The sequence below is a fragment of the Truncatella angustata genome (genome assembly GCF_020726525.1).
Source record: "Truncatella angustata strain MPI-SDFR-AT-0073 chromosome Unknown BKA67scaffold_9, whole genome shotgun sequence".
Taxonomy (NCBI): Eukaryota; Fungi; Ascomycota; class Sordariomycetes; order Amphisphaeriales; family Sporocadaceae; genus Truncatella; species Truncatella angustata.
The window spans coordinates 197,171-209,513 of NW_025763389.1; the positions used below are offsets into that span (position 1 = coordinate 197,171).

Here is a 12,343-nt window from a genome sequence, read left to right on the forward strand (position 1 = left end):
GCCCGTATAGAGTGATGTTGAGCGGCATGGGTTTTACTTATCTCCAGTGCTCACTCAGCCTGGAAGCGGGCATGTGGAGGCCTTGGTATCCATCTCAGTTGTAACCATCTGGCCACGCAGGAATCCCTCTTCGTTCGCCAACTCGTCCTCATACATAAAGGCCATCGCAAAAATCAGGAACAATTCATCTATAGTCTGAGTCAATCTGAGTATTGGCATAGACCCAGCAATGCATAGCCTCATTGAGCGACGCAAGACCCCATGGCTTGATATGCCATTGGTGTTTTCAGGAAACTACAGAGAATATGAATGCATGCTAGACGAGACCTGGCAGTGCGACTACCAGCAGGGCTACTGGAGATTCTGGTATGCCGAGAGGCAGGTGCAAAACGACTTGATAAATAGAGCTAACACGCTTTACCAGGTACGAAGCCGATCATAGATATGCTCTACCGACAATCGCATTCTTCCTTGCTGTGATCATCGTCTTCACTATAGCATACATCGCGAGCCATGTCTTACCAAAGAGAGTGCTCCGGACGCGACCCATGATCAAGACGAAGGCACTATTCCGATATCTCTCTTACCGAACCATCAGAATCAAACTACTAGATTGGAACTCAGCGCCTATTGGCCTTTTGATGTTAGCAGCTATCGCCATGATATTCTTCTTTAGCATGACTCTTGGCCCAAGACCATACTACTGGCCCGTCACGGCAGATTTTGGATCGTCCCCTCCCATCGCAACCAGAGCAGGATGGATGGGGCTGGCTTGTATGCCGTTCGTCTTTGCCACAGCAGGAAAGGCTAACCTCATAACCTTCTGTACTGGCGTGTCACATGAAAGACTTCAGGTGTTCCATCGTTGGATTTCCTATGTTTTCTTTATCCTTGCGCTAGTTCATACGTTTCCCTTCATCATATACAACTTCCAAATGGGAATGATGTCCGACATGTGGAATGAGACAGTCTTTTACTGGACGGGGGTCGTCGCACTGGTCGCCCAAGCATGGTTGACCTTTGCTTCATTGAGTCCATTGCGGTAAGCAAAAACTGCACCTGAGCGGCTGTTGAATTCCTGCTGATAGCAAAACAGAAACTTGTGTTATGAATGGTTCAAATTTTCTCACTTTTTGGCCGCATTGATATTCATTCTATTCCTTTTCTTCCACTGCGACGCTACATTAACGGCATGGTAGGCTTTTTCTAGCTTCTTCAAACATCCCGAAACAAACTTAAATTGAAAAACAAACCAATAACTAATGGCTTTTAGGGACTATTTTGTTGCCACAGGCGTGTTGTTTGCCCTGTCATGGCTGTATCGTCAGACTCGTATATATTTTGAGCATGGCCTCAACCATCGTGCTGAGTTGAGCCGCACCTCGAACGGCTTCATCCGAGTCAGCATACCCACAAAGGCAACGTGGACAGTGGGCCAGCACTATTTCGTCCGCTTTATGGCACTTGGCATGCATGCTTGGACAATTCATCCTTTCAGCGTGTGCTCTGTCTCTTCACATGATATGAATCTCTCCAAAGAAGGCAATGAATTGTTGTTCTATATCAGGCCTCGTGGTGGATTCACATCTCGTTTGGCCGACTTTGTTGGATCCAATCCGAATATGAAGGTTAGAGTACTTCTGGACGGGCCGTATGGTGGTGTATCGCCCAAAACTATTACAGGTCGCCGGCGTCTGTTAGTTATCGCTGGCGGATCGGGGGCTGGTTGGACATTTCCCTTCATCTTGGATTTCTTGAAGCAGTTACCTAAACGAGAGTCCGTGGTGGATATGGGACCATATATATCTCTTCGAATTATCTTGGCCACACGAGAACTTTCAACCGTGGAGTGGTTCGAGAAAGAAGTTCAGCAAATACTTGACTCGCTGTCGGTGTTTCGAACTCCGGGCCTCGAAGTTGAGATTTATTACACAGGATCTGACGCAATTGAGCAGAGACTGGTAACCGAGCGACTGCCAGCTACACAAAATGATCCTGAGAAGGCTCATGAGCTCCAACGAAATCAAGGAAAGCCGATGTCGAACTCAGATGTGTCAAAACCATATTATGCACAAAACGTCCAGCACGTTCAACAGCATGATTCGAGACCTGATTTAGCGACCATAGTAGCAGAGGAAGCTAGAGCAATCAGTCAAGCCCAAGACTTAAGTGTGTTTGTGTGCGGACCACTGAGCATGCAGAACGACGTCTCCAACATTGTAGCTCAGGAACAGCTGGTTGTGGCAAAGAGAGGCACAGGAGACATCTGTCTTCATTTAGAACATTTCTCCTGGGCATAACTACATGTTTATTGGGTCTTGAAGAGGCTGAATATTTTAAAACGATCGGTCAGGTCCCTTATGTAAATGTTAATAGCGGAGTTATACCTATTGAGTGACTATGTCGAAACCTTTATATTCATAATATCTTGACGATTTATATTCAAGGATGGTCTGCTAGCCGTTTTGCGACTTATTGAGTTCGTCCTGCCTACCTATAGTCTGAGTATTGCTCCGGAGTCCGAGGTGGACATGTTTTATAGAAGCTTTATTTTTCGTAAGATTCACGGTACACGGCCACATGGAGACTGTTTGAGCTCTCATTTTGAAGCCAGAGCTGGAATACGTGATGACTATGTGCACTGGTTACTCTTTGCTCGCTGGAATGGGCAGAATTGCCAGCAGGAATGTTGTGATTAGCAAAGGCAGGGTTTTATTGTGTGAGGGCTTTGGAGCATTCCGAAGAATGTAATGATATTGAAAAAGCACAATGGGATGTTAACCGCCATCTGCGTGCTGGCTCGGGCATCGGTGTTGGCAAGAATAAGACCGACGCACAGGGGTAAAGAGGAAGTTCAGTGCTTCGGCTCAGGTGGACGATCTATCCACTTAGATTAACGGTCTTTCCCTGGCTAGTCTGGATGAAATTACCAACATACCTTCTGATATAAACCGAAATCTTGTTGCGATATTGGATGAAATGACGGCTTTTATGACATTTAGTACATCTTTTCAAGTCCGAGCTCAGCATGCCTAAACTACTGGAATAGTTTCAAACATTATCAAGTGTGCTGACTGGTTTTGATTAATAAGCAATTACTTAGGGGGGACCGAGGAGAGTGCAAGCCTTTTACCCAATCGAAATAGCCCGTCCAGCGCGGAATTGAATGCGAAAAGACGAGATTATTGCAACGCTATTGACCCATTCTGTAGTCTATAATTCAGACTACTGAATACTTCAAAGTTCAGATGATATGTTTCTATGATTTGGTCAACTTTGCGCACGTCTACGTCTTGGCAGAGCAGTACCACGCCTCACCATCAATATATCCTGCTGTAGTGGATGAAATTATTGCTAAGTGTGTAGAACACTTGAGCTGGGGCATGCATCTCGAGAGTTTGACAAGCAGTCATCAAGATGAGTGCCAGGGTCGCGGTCATGAGCGAGAAGAGATATCCCTCGGTACGGACCCAGCTGTCCAGGGCTTTGGCGAAAGTAAGGCGTAGCACAGCGTAATAATACTACTGGAAATACCAGCATACGCGAGTACTCCACAAAAGCAGATGTAAAAAATGAACAAGTGACCCCATAGTGTCTTCCTACAGCATCTAGCAAAAGTTTATTGACCAGATCATGGCACAAGTGGCAATGGGAGAGCGGGTGGATCATGTTGGGTGCCTGCTTCAGCTCTCAGCACGCCAGCCTGAACCTCTTTTTGAACTACGTCATCTCCCTTGACAGGGGAGACGGGTTCATGGCAAATGTGTATGCTGGCAGAGCGGGCGGATTTCGATCTCTGTTTTGACGGTGGAATCCGTTATTACTGTCTGAGGGTCATAGTTTGTCGTTGATTTTTAATTACTGGGTCCCATATATCAATAGAAAACAAAATAGACGATTGAAAGTAAATAGAACGAGCCGAACGAAACGACCTAAGGTCGTTTCGTTCGGCTTCTAAGAAGGTAATACGGGTAATAATCAAATAAAGGGTTGTGCGGGTCCGTATTCAAGTGGTCATTAGCGTTTAGATTTCATAAAATGCTCTCGTCTCGGAGGGATCTATCCACCCCGAGGAACAACAAGAAGAGTAAATCGCACACTCCGTCGCGCAGCCTAGAACAGGCGTAAAAAGCCAGGAAAAGCTAATATCTATCTAGAGGCCGGCTAAGACTTCCGAACGACACCGGGGACGTGGCGTGCAGGGCGCCAAGGAGTCAAGCTGAACCTTTTTTATACTATATAATATATAAGATGAATACAAAATGAGGATGATCGAATGGTTGGTACAGGCTAGGAAACGATCAGACCAATCGTGCTCAGTGAGACTTCCGGATTGGCCCGGGGAGCTTGGCAACCTGTTATACAACACGTCGCGTAGGGACTATCAGTATTGTTAATTTGACCAATGCACGTTGATGCATTACCATTAGCTCTTTGCAAGTGTTTGAGAGCATTCGTAGATAAAAACAAACTGCACCATAATAATGACCTCAAACTTTCTCATGTAATGCCAAGAACATACCCCTAGCCGCAGCACTTGCCGGGACCATTTCAAAATAGCGATGCAATTGGGTCAACCGGAGTGTGTGGAAGAATCTTTGTCCACAAACAACGGGTTTATGAACGAACCGCTATCACCGCCAAAGAGGACCTGATATCAAGCATGCAATAAATGCCTCTGCAATCTGTACAGTAGTGGGAATTTAATTCCGGCCAGAGCCGCGCCACAGTTCTAACCTAGTGCTGTGTAAGGCCACAATGGGATGCCTCAGGTATCCACCTGATCTAGCGCCTTGATACTCCGTATCCGCGTGATGCCTAGAAAAGCAGTGGGGACCGGCATTTTGACAGAGGCACAATCGATTCAAATACACCTGCTTAGAATGTTTGGGACGGATGAAAGGATACGTCCGAAAGAGAAGAAAAAGGAAACGATCAAGCTCAGTTACCCCATCACGAGTGGTTCATATCTCTCATTCCATGTACTGTATCGAGAAGTCAACCCTTCGGTGTCGGATTTGTGTGCTACAACGTAACAATCGACGATTTGGGCAAAATCGGCTAACCTAGTTTATAATGACGGAAAAGGCTTCGTTCAAATGCACCGCGCGACTGAATTCTTGATCTGAATTTTGCACCACCTGTGTCTAAGACAATTCCTTTTTTTTTTTCAAAGTATAAATACAAAGATTCAAACCAGGCTGCTTCACAAGTAAAAAAGAATAAACGGTCTGAAGCATCATGCAATAGACGCAGGATGTCCACAACGACGAAGACCTCTCAACAATGATTTTCCTCATATAATGCACTATTGGTCGCCAGGTTCCCCAACACGAAAGTACCCAGAAACACACCGGCTATAACTGAGAAGAAGTAACCAATGTTCATTGTCATAACAGCAAGCATTCTTCCAGGTGCGGTTAGTGGTCTGTCGGAAGACATCGAAAACACGGACGCTACTCACAGTAGATACCCAGTTATACTTAACAACGTTTCGTAAAGAGCTCGCGATACGCTCGGCTTAAATCTCCAGGGTCGCCACCGCTTTACCATTCCCTGGAGGATGCCATATAAGCCTCCAATTGCTACATCGCCATCTCGTATATGACCATGATGCTTCATATAGTCGATACCCTCGCTGCAATCTTCTTCTGAAAGAAGCATTTCATGTTTCTTTGACTGAAGCTTCCATATCGCGTTCTCTATTACTGGTTTGATGGCTAGCATGCCACGCATAACAGCACCAAGTAGTAAAAGAAAAATGCAAGTGGCGATATAGGAAGCTGTTGTCGATGGTGTCCATGCCTGAGAGAAAAGCGAAGTATTCTGGGAGGAGAAGAATGTCATGGCCATAGGCTCCATTGGCGATATGGTCATATTGCTCATATTACCATCGTCCATCATCATTGGGGCTGATGATGTATTTGTTAGAGCCACAGCCACTTCCGCTGACGTTGTCATAGCGGGGGCCATGATCAGATCCCGAGATAGGAGCTCGACGAAGAGGAAGTACAAAGAGCGCGCCGTGCTCCGCAGCTATGATATCAATCTTTCACAGGACGAGACGCTTTATAAGTCACGAAGGACCACAATCCAGAGATTGGGCTATCGAATATTGAGCATATTAACTCAAAGGCTGATCAGGAGTTGATTGAATACGAAGCACCGAGATTGGAATGCACCCGGCCAGTTACAGAATACGTGTACACTAGTTTAGCGAAATTTTGAATACAAATACGGACTCATAGTCATGTCAAATACTTAATTAAGATTAAAGTATCAGCAAAGAGGCAATTGCTTACTTTCAAAACTTTAGAGTTGTGAACTTGCGCAAAGCTGCTCGTGGTTGTTTTCCCACTTTCGTCGGCCCCCGGCAGGCGGCTTTCTTCCGTCGTGCATCAGCCTACGCAATCCCGCAGCCGTGTACACCTCCCTCAATAATGTCGACAGCTCTTACTGCTTCTTCAAAACAGCCCGATGCTGTGTGCGCTGTCTATGCATCCCAGCTCCTCCCGTCGTGGGCTCTGCGTGGCTCGGAGTTTAGCCTGACGCTCCTTCTTCCCTCATATGGCCTGGCTCGACCACTGGCAGCAGTGATTTTCGTTCCTTCCATAGGCATCTTCAGCAATGATCAGAACTGACTTGATGCCATGCGCATGTCGGTTGCATATCAATGGCTGGTAGTCATATCATGCCTATTACTCGTAATTATGCGTCAACTTCCAAATCCTGAAATAGAGTTCGGTCTACCACTGCTGTCTCTCACTGACTTTATCGCTCTGATTCTGCTTGTTTCCGTAGAGAAACTGGCATTCGTAGCAAGTATGATTGCTCTGGAACGGGACTGGTAGTTGTTATCGCCGATGCACAGCTTGAAGCGAGAAGAGTTTAATGCGTCACTGTGCAGGATTGCCATGGCCTACAAGCTCATCAGTCCGACTATTATAGGGTTCATAGACTCTTCTTCACCTCATTTGGCTATTTCAGGAGTCATGATCTGGAATCTGGCTTCTTTTTTTCGTTGAGAAATGGTGTATTCGTCAAGCGTACAGCATGCGACTTCCAATCGAAGTAGCAATTTTGACAATCAAAAACTCTCGCTAGACTACCTCAACGAGAAAAATAGTTTTCGTCATTCCTGAGAGACGGTTGATGCTAAAATTAATTGCTCGGCGTGAATATACGCGCTCGCCCGCCTTCTTTGCCTCATTCGCTGGTTGCATTCTTTGGTGGGCCGTACTGTACTTCGCCGGCTAACTCATTGCCTACCTAGTCAGTTTCGGTTTCAATTCTTCTCATATTACCGGTTTACGCATGGCTTCCATCGTGGCTGAGTTCGCTAGCACATAGCTCGCACCTTCTCTTATGAAAAGATTCGGACCGTCCAAGACGGGGTTGTACTTCCTTTTATGGCAGGTCCTCTGTGCTACCTTACTTGTCGGGCCCGTCATCGTTTTCAATTGTATCTACGACGTTGACCGCCACTACCTTGGCTATAGGTATCATTTGAAGCTTTTTGGGAATTGGGAATTAGATTTAGTTATCCAATTTATGGTGCAGGAGGGATGCCCTTTTTGCCATCCCGTATCTATTATTACGTGATATCTAATGTAGTAGTAACATATAACGAATGCCGCTTCGAGGTCACGCTTCTCTTCTCCAGAGGTTGCGTGTCAGCAGATATTAGACATAATATCCTGTCAAACGACAGTAGTCTTCTCCCGTCCAGAAAAGTTTTCTGATCCGATAATCATCAGTGACTCTAAATACATAATAGAATTCATAATTCTTATCCAGTGTTCGAGACGTGGCTTCTCGCCAAAGCCTCGTCAGGGTTTGAAGTGGCGATCATGCCAGTTTCTATTTGAGGATCACTGCTTGAATTTGACAAAACAACTAATAAGATTTCCCGATGGTATATATGTTCTAATGTGTCACTTCTACTTTTCTACTCCGTCCCGCGCAGGTCACAATCGGATCGGCTAATGACCTTGACGCCACCACGCCTATGCGTCATCCATGAAAATATGGGCCCAATGTCAGCTAAAAGAAGCCCAATTAACATCATCGCCTTCTTAAATCATCAAGTCATATGGACGTGCCATTATTACCGAGTCGTGTGATGTAGTACACGATGACCCTCCTGGATCTTACCGACGAATGCCGCACCAATGCTCACCCCCCTTCCCATCTTTTGTAACATTTGCAGTTAATGTAACCTAAAATCACACAACTTTCCACTTCTAAATAGAATATTATAAATGCTGCTTAAGTTTGTAAGTTTGGCGTTTGATTCTCATTCAATCGAGGGGTGAAAAATTCACAGACGGTCCAGGGTCGTAGGTGTTGAAAAAGGTTACCAACCACCTACCATATATATAACATGTGTGCTACCGCACACATAGCTACTCACTGATCCTCAACTAACTACTCAATCAACCTGCTCCTCATGACTTCGTCTCATTTTGACAATTGGGATAATATATGGGCGGATCGGCTAATTCACTAAAGCCTGCCGACCTCAAATTTCAGGGACTTTCACCGTTCTTGAGGTGTGCTATGGATATTCAATGGATTTTTCAGGTTATATACGGAGATAGAGCCGTCACCAGCACCATATACATACCTATATGCATGGGCGTGACTGTACCGGCAGATTAGAATTTCATGGTGCATTGCCGTTCATGCATGATTTAAAAAGGTCTTAGGCACTTGTGAGCACCATGCTCAATTACCTTCGTTTACAACAGCTTACTGAGATGATCAAGCAATAACATGCTAAAGCCGATGGTCCCTGTTTCTTACCACATGTGAAGGATTAAATCCATCAGCACGAACCCAAACCTATCGATTCCATTGCTACTTGTATCCATGCCTGGAATTATCCACCAAAGCGCTCACCACTTTGTAACAACAAGCACAACATAGGAAATCCCTCGTGCTTCAGATCATCTTATAAGCTCCTACTGATCTGCGTTCTATAACCTCTTCGATCAGTCGTTGACGACTGTCGCCCCAGAACCTCAGTGGATTTGCTGCAATTCATCACTGAGAACCTTCTGAATGTGGCCGCGCTGGCGACCTTCTTCGCTAAGTGGTCTGCTCTGGCAGACCGAACACAATCACGGAGTACTATTAACACCATTATCACCGCACCGAAAATCTCGTTCATGCGAAGGCCATAACTTGTTTCCATTTTTACCTCTGGCTCGGTCTGTGTTCTCGTTCCATCCATCACCACCCTTACCAAATCGCATCCCGCACGGCTTTCATATCCATCTAGCTCCATCAGAACTATGGTTAGCTGTATTTGAATCAAAAGCAATTTCACCCTCACAATCCAGCCAATACCCATATCGTCGTATGCTTTCTTCTCCACGGAATCTAACAATATGACGTTGGCCGCAACACCCAGACGGTACCTTTCCACCCTTATTGAATTGGGAATGCCGTGGTAAATGGTATGCTGCCATCTGTCAGGATGGTACATCTTAACTAGCTTTTGAAATCGTCTTTTGTTGTATTCTGGGCTTTGAGCCTGGTTGATAATATCATACGGAGTAAGATTTGGCGTTGTTGGCGAACGTGTGATGCCTACGTTAGGTGTACCATCTTCCATTGGGTTTCTACTTTGCTTGCTAAAATTGTTGCATATCCCCTGCACCATGGTGATTCCTTGATGTTCACCGTGTGGAGCTTTATGGTAGGAAAGGATTCAATAAAAGGAGATGACTCATGTCTACGTAGATCAATTATCTTTTAAACGTTACATTTCTTGATAAGAATGAATGTTTCGGTATCATTCCACATAGTCGAAATTTTAAAGAGTATTACCTGTGCCCAGTTGAGCGCGTTCAGAAATTTTGCGGTCAATCGTAGAGAATTGGCGAAAAGAATGTGAGAAACTCTAATCCTGGCTGATGGATATATTTCTATACGAACTATCAGAAACTGCCTGAGGTATTTCTGGTCAAAATTCAAATAAAACAGCTTTTTGTGACTCGCTCATCGCATTTTGCCATGCTTAACTTGGCCAAACTTGTACTGACCTAAAATACTTTACCAGCTTTTGAATTGGATGTTTTTCTCGTTGCACTTTCAATTTCTCTCACCAAGCTTCCCGTCATCTTCTTCGAAATCAACTGATCGCCGCTGAGTACCATCTACGAGCTAGCTCCATCTGCCATATGGTGCTGTAGTATCTAGTCCAGTCATGTGTCAATAAGAGTAACCTAGATCACACTGATCCCAAGTCGTGGTACTTGCAAGTGGTTGTACCTAAATAGATTAGTATATTGCGTTTGTAACGTTGCCAGGACATCTTTTGAGGCATTTAATCTTCTTAGATATGGGTGATCTTTCAAAGCCCTTTCTTTTCTTTCCCGGCCGTGTAACCGACTACAAAAGGATATTATTTCTTGATAGCTCCGTCTTTGCCATTCTGCACATTTCCTACCGGTGTAGAGCATATAATAGGGTACACGGCTATTAACAAGACGTAGTCACAACTTTTGTGTTACAAGAAATTGATATCGAGGTCATGGTCGCTGAAATCTTTTGTCTCTGTTTGAAGTTAAAACACTAGATATACAACATGAGAGTCATGATAGCTTTATGGGAAGGGCTTACTCAGCTAATTCTGCAGACGGGCAATATACATCTTCATACAAGCATGTAATGTGCCAGGCTCTCAACATTTTTCGTAGTTTCTAGCTATGGTAATTCTTTTTAAAAAAGAACTAAGGGAATGAATTGATCTCAACCAGTGGTTAGCCACCATTGAACCTCCCAAAAAGCAGCAGTTTTATTACCGCACCAGTCCTTTAAGACGAGTTTTATATGTACACTAAGGCTATGAGCCTAGTCACAAGCTGAAAATCACCAACTAGCTAAGCTCATAATCTGAATGGGAACTCGAGTCTGACGCTTAACTTCTGGTCCAGCACCAAGTTTGGGATTTGATTTACTTGTCCATGTAATGGCCAAGGCTAATATTGTCAGTCTTCTAATGCTAGCTACCTACAAAATACTGCCCTGATGATTTCAAGGACACGATACAAGCCACTCACTTCACAGATGAACTCATCTACTCCATCAATGAATTCATCCTATGATCCCGAAATGTATGGTGTCCCACTGGCTTGGTGGCGTTTGAATCACACTCCCGGAAGCCATTATAAATATTCTGCTCCGACTGTTTCGTGGGGCCACGGCCTTTGGTATCTAACGTCTCCATGAGCCTAGGCCTCTGTCTCTTCTTCATAGTCATCCTCTTCTTCACATTTGAAACATGTGTTAACTTTCAAAAATTGAGCATCCCCGTCTTCCCTATTTTCGCAAAGCTCGGCGTCGTCAATATTGTCCGCAAAGCTCCGATTGCACGGGATCCATTCTTTGTTTTCTTCGGAAGCTTCCTTGCATTTTCTACACCAAGTCGTCGTCCAGTATATAGTGCACATCTTCTACGTGGTTTGACGGTGGTCGCAGGATTGAGCTCAATATGACGCGATTATTGACTAATTGACTCTATCTGATGTGCTTGAGAGTGAGAGACAGATGCCAGTATATTTTGCGTGTTGTTAATGTGTTTATACCTAAAAAGAATTGGAATTGGTTTATGCGCTCGAGATTCGACTCGCTTTATACTGATATTTGTTGCTTGATACATTGATCGATTAACTGGAACAAAGAAGGAGGGTGAAAGGGTTAGAAGGGATAATCACACGCGTTATCCCACACACCCTTTTCTATGTTTTATTGGCTTATGTGTACTGTCTGTAAAGGAATTTGTTCTTGGAGAATCGACACGTTGCTACCACCAGGCATTGGATCGCATACCTCAAGGCATGCAGTTTTGTTACACATATCCTTTCATGGCAGTAAACAATGCAACAATAACATGTTACACGTTATTCACTTTACAGATTTTCATAAATTGTGAATTTTTACACTCGGCATTCGTTGGAGGTTTTTTGAAGATTTAATGTTGATGGTTTGTTCACTCTTATGTTGACCTTTTAATCGCATGCAGATCCAGCCAGATCCTCACCTCTCCATTTTTGATTGTCTTGATTACACACTTTGTCGCCGGCTATTCTTATAATGGACGACTTTTCTGTTAGACTTGAGTAGTTTGAATTACATGAACAAATGTTTTGGTTTAGCCATCAGATAGCAAAAGATGTTACTCATGTTAACCGAACAATTAGTATGAATAACTAGGCTGAACGTAGCTCTATGCCATGACTATAGTTGTATTATGTATTGCATTACAGATGTCAAACGGCGAGGCGACGTTTGCAAGCTGGCCATGTTGTACAGGACATGGCAAAGGTTACACACA

The 12,343-nt window shown here is 44.4% G+C and overlaps 3 protein-coding genes across 3 annotated transcripts; 1 reads left to right on the top strand and 2 right to left on the bottom strand.

Moving 5' to 3' along the window:
- Positions 1 to 229: 229 nt before the first annotated feature.
- On the top strand, positions 230 to 2,300 carry BKA67DRAFT_525167 (ferric reductase like transmembrane component-domain-containing protein; the record flags this gene model as incomplete). Its single annotated transcript, XM_046098642.1, has 4 exons — positions 230 to 366; positions 425 to 1,042; positions 1,097 to 1,195; positions 1,274 to 2,300. The coding sequence occupies 4 exons, from the start codon at positions 230 to 232 to the stop codon at positions 2,298 to 2,300; spliced, it is 1,881 nt and encodes a 626-aa protein (XP_045953096.1).
- Positions 2,301 to 5,280: 2,980 nt separating this feature from the next.
- BKA67DRAFT_695163 (Ctr copper transporter family-domain-containing protein) lies at positions 5,281 to 5,973 on the bottom strand (the record flags this gene model as incomplete). Its single annotated transcript, XM_046109297.1, has 2 exons — positions 5,281 to 5,407; positions 5,465 to 5,973. The coding sequence occupies 2 exons, from the start codon at positions 5,971 to 5,973 to the stop codon at positions 5,281 to 5,283; spliced, it is 636 nt and encodes a 211-aa protein (XP_045953097.1).
- Positions 5,974 to 8,953: 2,980 nt separating this feature from the next.
- On the bottom strand, positions 8,954 to 9,667 carry BKA67DRAFT_540092 (uncharacterized protein; the record flags this gene model as incomplete). Its single annotated transcript, XM_046100728.1, has 1 exon — positions 8,954 to 9,667. The coding sequence occupies one exon, from the start codon at positions 9,665 to 9,667 to the stop codon at positions 8,954 to 8,956; it is 714 nt and encodes a 237-aa protein (XP_045953098.1).
- Positions 9,668 to 12,343: the final 2,676 nt, after the last annotated feature.